At 41.6% G+C, this 14,090-nt stretch overlaps 1 protein-coding gene across 12 annotated transcripts in view; it reads left to right on the top strand.

Moving 5' to 3' along the window:
- IKZF4 (IKAROS family zinc finger 4) overlaps nt 1–9,869 on the top strand; it is a 40,238-nt gene extending 30,369 nt beyond the window's left edge. For 6 of the 12 annotated variants that reach the window (XM_056562327.1, XM_056562328.1, XM_056562333.1 and 3 more), the window contains 3 exons: nt 125–274; nt 4,018–4,149; nt 7,165–9,869. In XM_056562327.1, the coding sequence (XP_056418302.1) occupies nt 125–274; nt 4,018–4,149; nt 7,165–7,868 (986 nt within the window). In that variant the 3' untranslated portion in view covers nt 7,869–9,869. The remainder of the gene's footprint in view (nt 1–124; nt 275–4,017; nt 4,150–7,164) is intronic. The other 6 variants (XM_056562334.1, XM_056562325.1, XM_056562323.1 and 3 more) reach the window with 3 other exon arrangements.
- Nucleotides 9,870–14,090: the final 4,221 nt, after the last annotated feature.

Genomic DNA, 14,090 nt, shown 5'->3' with positions numbered 1-14,090 from the left:
ACCTGGATGCACAACCAGTCATAAACTTCTTCATAAAGTAGATTTCCCCAGATTTACTCTCTATCAAGCTTGTAGGACACATATCTCTGTTTTATGGGCAGGCTCTATTTTTCATTTTTTCCAGTCTCCTCCCCCACAGTCGGCAAGCCCTACAAGTGCAACTACTGCGGCCGCAGCTACAAGCAGCAGAACACACTGGAGGAACACAAGGAGCGCTGCCACAACTACTTACAGAGCCTCGGCAATGAAGGCCAGCACCTCTCTGCACATTCAGGTGAATGAGACCACCTGTATAACTGTACAGGTTTGATGTCTTTTTTTAGTTATTTTATTTTAATAATATCCTAAATCTTCAAAGCGTAACTCAGATGTTGCTTCGGCAGCAGGATACCGGTTTAAATCTCCCAGCAGCTTTGTAGCCTAAAACTTGCCTGCTGCTAAAGCAATCCGGATACAGATTTGCCGTAAGTCCCATGGGGCTTCTGGCAAATCTGTATCCCGATCACTTTAGTATCGGGCTGCGAAAATGCCGGAATATTTAAATTTGTATCCTGGCACTGAAGCAACATCAATGTTATGCTTTAAAGTGGCCACAAAATACACACATTTCCAATTTGGTCAGTTTTGAAAATTTTGTCTAGCAAGAAGGGTTAGTAGCTGCTACTGTGTTCATGACTATAGGACCTGTAACTAGGGGGCTCCCAGTAAGCCTGATATGCCTTACCTTAACAATGCCATTTCTTCAGAAAAGAAAATGAGCCTTGACTTGACCTAGTTAGAACCCATAGAGATCCCAATTTTCTTGCAGTTTGATGGAGCTTATACTTGCAGGTTAAAGGGTGCACGGTGATTTAAGGTCCTATTACAGATTATCGGCCAATATTGCTCTGAGCAATTGGGCCAGCAATCAGAATAGTGGCAGAGCCTTGTAAAATGCTCTTTAAATGAGCACTGATCTATAAGAGTATTTAAAAAAAAAAAATTCCATTGGGAATAGCAAACAAAAATATCCTACTATTTGTTGAAATCCTTTCAGAAATAAATGTATCCCAGCTGTTGTGGCTCACAAGCCATGGAGCTTCTTTAAATTACGTATTATTTGTTTTTGTTTTTTTTCAAATTCAAAAGGGTTTTATTAGCATAAGAATAAAGGATAAACATGAAAACACATCAACTGCATTCGAGCCCGTCGGCCTTGGGAGGCCAAAAGTACAAGGGGCTGGGAATCAAATCAATGTATAAATGCAATGGATAAGCAAGTGCATCAAAACAATAATCAGAACATAATAATCAAATACTAAACATAGAGCAATTAGATCCAGCTCGGAGAACCACTAGGTAAAGAGAGCGTATGTAAGAAAGATTCGCTAGATGCTTAAGTCGAAGTAGCAAAAATGCAGCGAAAAAAGAAAACTATATTAAGGAAAACAAGAAACCTCAAACTCACATACCCAGAAATACACAAGGGGAGAAGGAGTAAGAGAGACAGACAGGGATAGTGTGGAAAAACAGAACAGGTAAGAGAAAAGGGCAAGAAAGCCCACAGACAGAGACTGCGTAATCTGTGTATTGGTATGGGGCAAGAACCCTAAAGCAGCTGTCTACAGATGGGTGTCTGGTTTGGCTGATATCACTAGTCAAGTCTTACAGCTCCTTTTTATAGGCTAGTCATTGACTTATATGGTAACTACCTATAGGTGATTCTTGATCAGTAATACCATTAAAGATCTCAACTGGATGTATGTATAGCTTGTGAAATGCAGCTATTTGTCCCGGCCTGCATGCAAGCCCAGACTGAAAGGAGTCATGCTCCAGCAGCTTGGCCCCACCTCTCTGACTGTTTAGTAAGGAAACAAAACACAGGCTTTATGGGGGGAGATTTATCAAAACCTGTGCAGGGGGAAAGTTGTCCAGTTGCCCATAGCAACCAATCAGATTGCTTCTTCCATTTATCACAGGCCTTCCTAAAAATGAAAGAAGCAATCTGGTTGCTATGGGCAACTGGACACCTCTTCCTCTGCACAGGTTTTGATAAATCTCCCCATATAAGTTTTACAAACTGCCATCACAGAAACCAAAGGTATAGTTAGTTTCATCTTAAAGGGGTACTCCGTTACCTTGCTGTCGGAGCTTCGTTTTCCAGCGTCCGGAAGGTATTGTTCCGAACGATGTGTGTGCGGGCTTCCGTGTTCAGGGCCGCTCCTCGTGACGTCATGCCCGCCTCCTCATGACGTCACGCCCGCCCCCTCAACGAAAGTCTATGGGAACGGGGCGCAGCGGCCGTCGCGTCCCCTACCCATAGACTTTCGTTGAGGGGGCGAGCGTGACGTCACAAGGGGAGGCCCTAAACACGGAAGACCGAACACGCATCGTTCGGAACAATAACTTCCGGACGCTGGAAAGCGGAGCTCCGACAGCAAGGTAACTGTGTACCCCTGTAATATACCTTATTGCTGGGGATCTAAACTTCAAGCTCCGTAAGGAAATGACCGGTCTCTCTTAAGAGCACTAAGAGTTCCCACAGAAGCCTATAGATAGCAGAGGATTAAGCAGAAGTAGGAAACTAGCTGCTTGATGTCTTCGGTACACCAGGTACAGAGAAGGTGACACACGCACACAAACAAGCACCAGCATGGAGGATGTTTCACAGTAGCAATGAGCAGTGTAGCTGAGGTGAGACTGTATAACACGTACTACAGCTCTCAGCAGCATCTTTTATGTGTGTGTGTCCCTGCTAGATATGAGCGAAGTTACAGTGTTTCGATTAGTCACAAACTTCTCGGCTCGGCAGTTGATGACTTATCCTGCATAAATGAGTTCAGCTTTCAGGTGCTCCGGTGGCTGGAAAAGATGGATACAGTCCTAGGAGAGTCTCCAGCCCACCGGAGCACCTGAAAGCTGAACTCATTTATGCAGGAGAAGTCATCAACTGCCGAGCCGAGAAGTTTGTGACGAATCGAATTTACTGTAACTTCGCTCATCTCTAGTCCCTGCAGCACTTTCTTCTCCTTCTGGGTTTCTCCATAGACCTTTTATATAAACAATTGGTACCTGATCTCTCAGTGAAGATAAGTCATCTGTTGGATGCTGTACAGATTCTGTTGATTTTATGCATATTTTTTTTAAATTGGGGGTACACTTCTGATATGGAAAAAGATCGGACAAGGTTTATCTATTCTAGGCTTCACAGAAATCACTTGTATGTTTTGTATACAGAGGCTGAATGTTCTTTGAGACCATTGCAACACAAGCAGGCAGATGCCATATAGAGTTATGCTGATGTGTTGGAGATACTTTGACGTAAAATGAACTTTATGAACAAAACCCAGATTATAGGTTTCAGATACAAGGAAATATGAGGAGCACTGGGATATGCTGCTGGCGGGTATTCCAATAGCATACAAAGAGACTGTATATTGCAGGCATAACGTGCAGGCACAACGTGTATACATTTCAGATGCTATTGGAGCAAATGAAACAAAGCAAAGATGGTTATCCAGCTCACTCTCTGTTGCTGCGCTCGGACTGGACCGGGGAGAGTCCGTGTAACATGCAGAAAAAAGGAAATGTCCAGCGCCAAAATCGTACAAAGGAACTTCGTTATTGTGTTGCCATAAGAAACAACAAGGACTCAGGTGAAGTGACGCGTTTCGGCCCTGCGGGCCAAAACGCGTGACTTCACCTGAGTCCTTGTTTCTTAAAGAAATTTCTTTGTACGAGTTTGGCGCTGGACATTTCCTTTTTTTCTGCATATTGGAGCAAATGAAATCCTAACTTTTGTAGCAGAAGTTTGTTAGTGAAGTTCCCTAATAAGGGTCTTTCAGCTGCACAGTCCACAGCTTTTAGTTTAGTCGTTTTGCCAAGTGTGCTTTGCATCTAATAGTGTTATGAGGACTGATGTTCTATCACTCGGGTGTCCCAGGGCTTATTGAAATCATTGCCTGTACAGAGGCAATTGATAAAGCAAACTAGATAGAACAAACAATTGGCCCAATCTCTTCTCTCCTTTCCCTTCAGGTGAGGAGATACGAGACCTGGATCTGGGACCAGATGCCCTGATGCACCACTCCTCTGACCCGCCGTCTTTTATGGATCGGCTGGCGAGCAACCTAACAAAGCGTAAGCGCTCCACACCTCAGAAATTCCCGGGTAAGAGCACATGTATATGTGTGCAGGAGAGGACGCTGCTTGTGATGCTGACTGTGTCTCACCCAGTATTGCCATCTAGTAGCAAGTCATTTAGATACCGATAAAATGCGCTGAGAAGCGGAATACTATTGTGGTTTAAGTTCTATGAGAGCTGCGACATTTTCAAAGATCTCTTTTATTTATTTATTTATTTTTTTAAATCCTTTTTATTGAAGAAATTTTTTGGAACATATTACAAAGAAAACAAATGGGTCATATCACCGAATGTGAGCCATGAGTCAAGTTGCAGTATATCTCAGGAAGACCCTTAACATAGAACAGACATAAATTAAGAACATAATAACCTATCCTCAAAGATTTCTTTTGTGTAGTAAATGTCACTTGTATGTTTTGTACCCTATAATGTATCTTATAGAGTGACTATTTGATCTAGCTCCTAAAAAGAGGACCATAGCCAGTGAGCCCCTCTAGGACATTAAGGGAAAGGACTAGAGGGAAAAGAGTAAACCCATTACAATGTGTTTTTTCTTCTTTCTACATGATCCATCTGAAAATGTATTTTCCTTCATAATGTCAGCACCAGGAAATACAGCTGAACACTTTTATAGTATGATATATATATAATACATGACATCTACATCTCTGATTAAATTTAAAGGGGTATTCCAGGCAAAAACTTTTTTATATATATCAACTGGCTCCAGAAAGTTAAACAGATTTGTGCTCTCTGACGACAACTGTGTCGGGAAACGCCCAGTTAAGAAGAGGTTTGCTATGTGGATTTGCGTCTAAACTGGGCGTTTCCCTAGACAGGTGTCATCAGAAAGGACTTAGACAGAAAAGAACAACCTTAACTTCAGAAGCTCATAAGTACTGAAAGGATTAAGATTTTTTAATAGAAGTAATTTACAAATCTGTTTAACTTTCTGGAGCCAGTTGAGAGATATATATAATATATATATATGTATAATATTATATTATATTATTATTTTTTATATATATATATATATATATATATATATATATTTATTTTTTGCCTGGAATACATCTTTAAGTTTGTAAAATTCATGCCGATATGTTTTTTATGTTTTTTTTGTACAATACTTCCGATCCAGATGTTGACCCACCTAATCCAAAACTTCTCAATTGTATCTCCCAAACGCACCCATAATCCATCATCTCAATAGGAATTTCCGATACAGTGCAGAATTTGGGGTTCCTTGAATAGTGACAAGTTATTCAGCTCCTGAGGCAGCAGATCATTCCCATTCACTGTATGAAGTTTTATCTTGCGTGCTCCTCCATAAATTCCTTTTTGTTCAGTATTTCTCAAATCCTAATCACTGACCATAGCTAATATTTCAGACTTGTTTTTTGTATTTTTGTCACTAGATAACATATATACAGAGGTGCCTGTGTCCAGCTAAAAATGGAATTTAAAGGGCTATTCCAGCCATAAAAACATATCAGCTATCCATAGGATAGGTGTCTGATTACTAGAGGGGTCTGACCGCATAGATCCCCGAGATCGTGAGAACCGGGACTCAACTCCCCCTCGAACTGAGATAAGGGTTGGCATGCGCACCCAGTGGTTTTCATTCATTCTTTATGGAGACACCATAGATAGCAGAGAGAGAATGGAGCACATGGTGACCCGTCACTCAATTCAGCATGGAGTGAGGACCCTGTTCTCCTGATTGGGGAGTGGGGGTCCCAGAGGTTGCAACCTCATAATCAGCCACTTCTCCCATATTTTATGTATAGGGGATAAGTTTTTAACACTAATATACCCCTTTAAGATGAGCCATGTGGGCCCAGCTTAAAAATTGTGTTCACATGTTATGGTTACATTAGATCACCATTGCAGTTTTTCCCCGATTTTCTGAAATTAAGGCAAAAACTGCACTGTGAAACAGATGCTAAGCCAATAGATGCTATAGAAAACTCAGAGGTTTTTGGATTTACTGTATGTGTCATTATAGCAACGTGAAGTATAAGATGCAGTGGCATAAGGGGGAGCTCCCATGATGCACTTATTGAAGCCAAAGACTGAGACTTCTCCTCTTTTTCAATCCATTCATGACTTTAGCATAAAAAACTGCATTAATGAATGTGAATGTCAAAACACACCCCAGGGAGCTGAATTGAATGGGTCACTAGCCAGTTTAGAGCACTAGCATTTTATATTCTTTCTATTGGTGATAACATACAATGAGGAAATGTTAGGGTGTGTTCCCACGTACATAATCTGCTGCTGAAAATCTGCAGCAGATTTTGTTGCTACCTATTGACTTCAATGGGTCTGCAGCAAATGCAGTTCCTGCTAGGGACATAAAATAACAGTTTACAATATTTACCCACCCAGTCCAGCATCAGCGCTCCATTCTGCCCTCTGTGCCACTTTTTACTTAAAAACACGCTCCCCTCCCTCAAGTGAAGTGAGTATGCTGTAATTTATTTCACAGTCCTAGCAGTTTAGTTTTTAAATAAATCAGATTACCCCTTCAAGTGTGACGTTTGTTGGGGGTCTCTGAATTATTAAAGGGGTACTCTGCTGCCCCAGCATTCAGAAAATTTTGTTCCGAATACTTGGAGTGAACGGCTGGGGTCGTGACGTCATGGCCACATCCCTTGTGATGTCATTCCATGCCCCCTCAATGCAAGTCTATGGTTGGGGGCGTGGCAGCTGTCACACCCCCTCCCATAGACTTGCATTGAGTGGGCGTGGTGTGACGTCAAGAGGGGCGTGTCCATGACGTCACGACCCCCGCCGCTGGCATCCAGTGTTATAAATGAACGCCGAGTGCTGCAAAGAGATTGCGGGGGTCCCACCTGCGGGACCCCTTGATCAGACATCTTATCTCCTAACCTTTGTGTAGGGGATAAGATGTCTAGAGGTGGAGTACCCCTTTAAGTCAGTCAGCAGTTAAATTTTTGTCTTTAATTTTAAGGCTTTTCAACTTGGTGTGTTGTAGAAATGAGATCATATCCTACTGTTTTCTCTTGTCTTTTCAGGGGAGAAACAGATGCGACTTAGCCTTGCTGATCTTCCATATGACATGAACTCTAGTTTTGAGAAGGACATCGAGATGGTTCCTCATCACCCTCTTGACCCTTCATATGGAAATCCACTAGCTTTTGTTGGAGGTCCAATGCGTTTGCCACCTACAAACTGCATCTCAGAGATAACCCCAGTGATTAGCTCCGTGTACACCCAGCTCCAGCCCATGTCAGGAAGGCCAGACATGCCAGGAAACCGAGAAGCAGCAGAGGGCCATGAAGACTTACCAGATGGCACACAGATGCATTACAGAGGACGGACTGAGCATGGAGCTTCTCCTACTAATGGGTGCCAGGACTCAACCACAGACACTGAAAGTAACCATGAAGAGAGAGGCTCTCAAGCAACCAGCAGCCGGCAGAGTCCAGCTTATGCCAAAGAGGACCAGAGGCAACCTGAATCAGGTGTGGTAAACCCTTCCCGTTCTGGGCCTGGTACTGCCAAGGAAACCCTGCGGGTACTGGGAGAGGATGGTGAGCAAGTGAAGGTATTCAAGTGTGAGCATTGCCGTGTACTCTTCCTAGACCATGTAATGTTCACAATCCACATGGGATGCCATGGTTTCAGAGACCCTTTCGAGTGCAATATATGTGGCTACCACAGTCAGGACCGGTACGAGTTCTCATCCCATATTGTGAGAGGAGAGCACAAAGTTTAACAGAGGGGTAGAGGGAACTGAACTCTCCCTCTCTCACCTTTTTCCCCCAAAAATGGCTCAGAGACGCAGTCAGACCATGTGGCTGATGGATATTTACCATCAGATTTTTCAAGATTCTACTCCTTTTACAAAGTCTTTTTTTTTTTTTTTTTTTTCTTTTTCCGTGATTAGAATGGGTGGAACACGGAAATTTTAAGCACTTTTTAAATGTACTTTTTTTCCCTTCATTTCATAATTTAATTTAGCACTACTGTCATTTGTTATAGGTGATGAAAAAATATCTGTCCTACAAATGCAAACATCATGCTGGATGTGTCACTGTGTGAAGCATTAGGTGTGTAAGGGGAAGGAATGGTTACAAAGGCACTACTGGAGTGTTTGGGTAACACAAGGAACTGTTTGACAAATGTACTTAAAGCGCCTTGTTGCCTTTGGGGAGATACACTTAGCATTGCCAGTGATCAACATAGGAGTTAGTGGCATATTGTAACCTGGCGTCCCCCATTTGTGAGTGATCTAAAACTCTTGGTAGCGGTTACAGGTATTGAGAGTTGTAGTAAAGGTCACCTTTTTATCACTTTATGGTCTTCTAATTTCAGAACCTGGTAAACTGAACGGCTTTGTAGACACAATGCTTCTCATGTCAGTGGGCAAGTGTAGCACCTTATTAAGACTGGTAACTGAAAACTGTAGAACTTGCCCCTAGACCTCATTACAGAATGACCTTCTTTTATTTTGATTTTGTTTTTCTATTCTTTGCACTGACTGGCTATTTAAAAAAGGTTTTGAACAGATGGAAAGAAATTATTCTATCAAGTGTAAGTTATCAGATCTTTTCCATTTGAGTTGTACCTTATTCTTATTGCTAATCTATCTGTATACGTTCCCTGGTGTATTTATTTTGTTCCTTTCCTGCCTGACTGAAGTACTGTGTCTATCAGAGCAAGGTTTAACTCTGTTTCATATGACCCCTATTGTGTTTATTTTCTTGACCACCATGTTTGTTAGTAATTTTTTATATGCCTAACTGTAATTGTCATGCACTTTCCTTTCCTTTTTTTTTGTGTCCTGCACTTCTTACTCACATGTATGTTAAATGGATATATTAAAATAGTCACGAATAGTAAAAAAATAATAAATAAATAAATAGAAGCCCTTAAAGGGGTACTCTGTTCCCTTGCTTTCGGAGCTCCGCTCCCCAGCGACGGCCGTCACGCCCCCTTCCCATAGACTTTCGTTGAGGGGGCGGGCGTAACGTCACGAGGGGCAGCCCTGAACATGGAAGCCCGCACACACATCGTTCGGAACAATAACTTCCAGACGCTGTGGAGCGGTGCTCCGAAAGCAAGGGAACGGAGTACCCCTTTAAAAAAAATAAAAAATCCTGACCCAAAAATATTTTTGTATTTTTAAAGGCATATCTGTCTAAAACACGGTTTTCAGCTTTACAGTTTCATATGGGACTTGTATATTCAGTGCCAAAAAGGTGATCAGTTCAGGATAAAGCAGGAAAAGCTTTCCCAAATAAAACCAGGAGGTGAAGTTTCCCTGATTTGTTTGACCTGATCACATTCTTGCTGCTAAATATACAGCTTCCATGTTGATCTGTATCTCGGCAGCTCAGTGCAGCCTAAGTATTATTATAATTAATTTTTAATTGATGACCTATCATTATGGAATGTACAGTCTCTTCGTGTACATTGGGTCAGTCATTTATTGTGGCTATGCATGGGACTAAAGCTTCTTCCAATACACTTGCACGAGTTGAAGCTGTAAAACCATGCACCGCTACAATGAACGTGGTAGCGGTCTACACTGCTAAGTCCACAGTGACGAAGACATGGAGTGCTGCTTTCCGAATCCTTTAAATAGCTGAAAGGTATGGGGGGGGTGACAGTCAGACCCTCACTGCTCTGACTTTGATGTCCTATTGTAAGAATAGACTCAGTCTTGAATAATGAGTTAATGAAATCTTTAGGATTTATGTACACAGGACCTCAGAACTCCCCCCCCCCCCCCCCCCCCCCCCCCCCCAAGAGTAAATTACTAAATTAAAGTTTGCCAGAGTTAAAGGGGTATTCCAGGGATAAAACTTATTTTTTTTTTTTTTTATAGTGGACTTGGGGTACTTTCTTGGCTGTACAAGTGTTTGTTAGCTGGTATGAACAGGCGTGCAAAAACATTGTGGAAATGCAGGACAAGAATTCTAGTATTTAACAGTATCTGCTTTAAATCTCCTACTGTTACCAGTCAGTTTAGTTATGTGAAAATCTGATACAAGTGCCTTCAGCACTCTGGCAATCTATTTAGAGAACTGGCCAGTTAGTTTTATACAGTGTTGCTACCTTTTTGTATGAGGAAGCTCGCTAAAGCAAGACGGGACAGTACTGTATATGGTGGAGGAGATTTTATTCATTTTAATTTCTAAAGTTTTTTTGCCCTTCATTTTATATCTGTTTAATGTTCCTTTTTGTATTGAAGTGTATGTCTGATTTTACTTGACATGTATTTTACATATGTGATTTTTCTTTTGTGTAATGCAGTAGTATCAAGCCTGGTGCCTGAAAAAGAAATAAAAGTGAAGCCCTTAGATTAAAATTGCACTACAGATTTTAAGAACTTCCTGCTTATTTTACATTTTTCCCTGACGCTTCCTATCGTATGATTTTCTTCTACTGCATTTACTTGTGAGAGTTTTTTTGTTGGTACTTTATTTATCTTGCCACCTTGTATGTGTCCTGATAGCTTTATAGTGTGCCCAGATAAACTTGACCTTCATACCAGACATAAGTTTTTATACATTGACCACTCTAAATCTTAAAGGGGTACTCCACCCCTAGACATCTTATCCCCTATCCAAAGCATAGGGGATAAGATGTCTGATCGCGGGGGTTCCGCCGCTGGGGACCCCCGCAATATAGCATGCAGCACCCACCTGTATCTGCTTCTGGCAGCACTGGAGGTTCTGGCTCCCGACCACGGGAACGGAAGATCGTGACGTCACGCCTCCGCCCCCCTGTGGCGTCACGCCCGGCCACCTCAATTCAAGTCTATTCGAGGGGGCGTGACAGCCATCCCATAGACTTGCATTGAGGGGGCGGGGCGTGACGTCACAGGGGGGCGGAGGCGTGACGTCACGATCTTCCGTTCCCGTGGTCGGGAGCCAGAACCTCCAGCGCGTTCTGCGCGTGCTGCGTTCTATATTGCGGGGGTCCCCAGCGGCAGAACCCCCGCGATCAGACATCTTATCCCCTATCCTTTGGATAGGGGATAAGATGTCTAGGGGTGGAGTGCCCCTTTAAGTAAAAAAGTGAAATGTAAAACTTTTTTTTAAATCTTTTTTTGTTAACCCTTTCTCCCCTTCTAAAGAAATATCTTCTGTAGTAGTTTCCACTAGGATCTGTACTGCTTATGTGGCAGGCACAGTTCAGCCTAGGAAAAGGATTCTAAACGCATTGTATAGTGCAGTGGTCTTCAACCTGCGAACCTCCAGATGTTGCAAAACTACAACTCCCAGCATGCCCGGACAGCCGTTGGCTGTCCGGGCATGCTGGGAGCTGTAGTTTTGCTACATCTGGAGGTCCGCAGGTTGAAGACCACTGGTATAGTGTGTCCTTCCATTGTCTGTCATATTGCTTTCTTTAAACATGTTTTGTCTTTAGTAATCTGTAACCTGTATCTTGGGTTTTATACTTTTATGATGATACATGCTGTTTCCTACTCTCCAGCAGTGATCTCTATGGTGCAAACAACAAATCCCCTCCCAAGGATCAATTTATTCCTTTTTATTGGGTTTAGTCCCAGAATTAAAACCAAAGGCTGTTGTTTTTAAACTTTTTAATAAAACTAGCAACACAGAACACCTCTGGAATAATCCTTTTTATCGATCTGTAAATGGAAGTAAGTTGATTTTGTATTCTACTTCTGTTCTGTAGTTATGATTTAATATATCATCAGAGCTCTGAATCCAAATGTCCAGTATTTGTATGGGGAAGAATGTTTATGGCAATTGCCATTAGGATTGCGTATAATACTGCCAGAAATCACATGTTTCCTACCTGCGAATTTGCATGGCTTCTACATATGTATTACTTTTCCTTGCCTGCTTTGTAAATGGGGACTCTCTGGTACAGTGGTTTTTGGTTTCATGCTGCGGACACATCCCATAGTATGTCTTGCCACTTCTGTCCACCATCACCTCTTACAGCGTGCAGTTCCAAAGAGGAGCTGGGGCCCCTACAACTTCTTTGCCCTCAGTCTTTACATTTGCCTTGTCAATTCTGTTTCTCTTCACTGCCCTAGAAATATCAGATTTATCAGGCATCGTATACAGACCGTACCCAGTTGACCTATAGTGGGTCTTTTGCACAGTCCCTGTCATTTTAATGGGTAGAATAGTACTATAAGCTGCTGTATTCCCATTAAATATAATGCAATCTGCTACGGAGCCTCCAGAGTCTTTTTGCTGGCAGATTATTTTGGGACAGAGGAGGTACCAGAATGTTGATAAAGAACCTGTTGGCAGAGAAAAAGGAGGCTACAGGCAGCTGGATGGTGAGGTATGCTTAAAGGGGTACTCCCGTGGAAAACTTTATTTTATTTTATTTATTTTTTAAATCAACTGGTGCCAGAAAGTTAAACAGATTTGTAAATCACTTCTATTAAAAAATCTTAAACCTTCCAGTACTTTTTAGGGGCTGTATACTAAAGAGAATTACAAAAAAGAAATGCATTTCCTCTGATGTCATGACCACAGTGCTCTCTGCTGACCTCTGCTGTCCATTTTAGGAACTGTCCAGAGCAGAAGAAAATCCCCATAGCAAATATATGCTGCTCTGGACAGTTCCTAAAATGAACAGCAGAGGTCAGCAGAGAGCACTGTGGTCATGACATCAGAGTAAATGCATTTCTTTTTTGGATTTAAAAAAAGTTTTCCACGGGAGTACCCCTTTAAAGTTAAAGTGGAATTCTACTTCCAGAGAATATTTCACTATTCTACTAAAAAACTATTTGAGAAAATGTGCTAATATTTTACATATTTTTCCCCTTTTTCTTTGATTTTACTTCACTTTCTCTTTTCATATAGTTAGTGTTTATTAAAAGTTTATTCTTTGAAACCGTTTTTCTTCACCTCCCTGTCACATGTGCTCTAACAGATTAGCCTGTAAAGGGAATCTGCCATCAGTATCATCCACACTAACCTGTTGTACAGCCTTGTAGTGCGGATGGCAGTGCTACTTACCAGTCCCCGCATCGTGCCTCTGTTCTACTACAAGCCTGGTTCTTTGGTACATGCAAACAACCTGCTTGGTGCACAGGAGGGGGCTTTCCCAAGCTCTCGTGCATGGCTACGTCTGGCCAAAATCTTCATAGTAACGCCTCCTTCCCTGTGCTAAGCCTCCTGCTGCAGAAGGGAGCTCCACTCTGCAGGGGCTCAGCACAGGGAGGAGGCATTACATGGCCCAATAGTTTACCACACTTAGACGATGGTCACCCATACCCACAGATATGACACACGTCTGGCTTCATAAAACATTACTCAAAAACATGAAAGGAAATTGTTTTCATGATTTCCAGATGTTTTTCCAGATCAGTTAGGTGATAAATTATGGAATAATTACCAAAAATAATCCCAATATATTTCCCTAATAGTGAACTTATTTTCTCAGCTGTTTCTAACCTTCTTAAAACACAGTAGCTTCAAATCGTATATGTTCCCAACAGCAATGTCCACCACCCTAAGGTTAATAAAAAGTTGTTGGAAAAATGATGTTTCCGATACGTGATCATTGTTATGACAGAACAGGTTTGCAGGATGGAGCCTCGTCACAGACCAGCTTTTAACTTTTACCACAAACTTTTAATTTATCTAAGGTATGAATTTTTTGTCTTTCCTGAAGAAAAGCTTTGGTCTTTGGCAAGATGCATCATTATCCTGAAAAATTACTCTGTCTTCAACAAGCCTGTTTTTTTTTTTCGTTTTTTTTTTTTTTTTTTTTCATTCATTATTTTTTTTTGTGTTCGCACAATTCAATTTACAATTTCAATTTACGCCCTTGCATTGATAAATGATTGATAGTCCTATTCCCTGATTCTTTACCAGATATGCATCCCCATAATAAATTACTTTGGAAATGTAACTGTGGTGTTAAGGCATCATTTTTATGTTTGTTAGAACAGCCCTAGATTCTATAATTATTTCCCGCCATTTATAAGAGACCT

This window comes from Hyla sarda, chromosome 2 (assembly GCF_029499605.1).
Source record: "Hyla sarda isolate aHylSar1 chromosome 2, aHylSar1.hap1, whole genome shotgun sequence".
Taxonomy (NCBI): Eukaryota; Metazoa; Chordata; class Amphibia; order Anura; family Hylidae; genus Hyla; species Hyla sarda.
The sequence above is the reverse complement of the archived record's forward strand: the minus strand, read 5'-3'. Positions and strand labels throughout refer to the sequence as shown.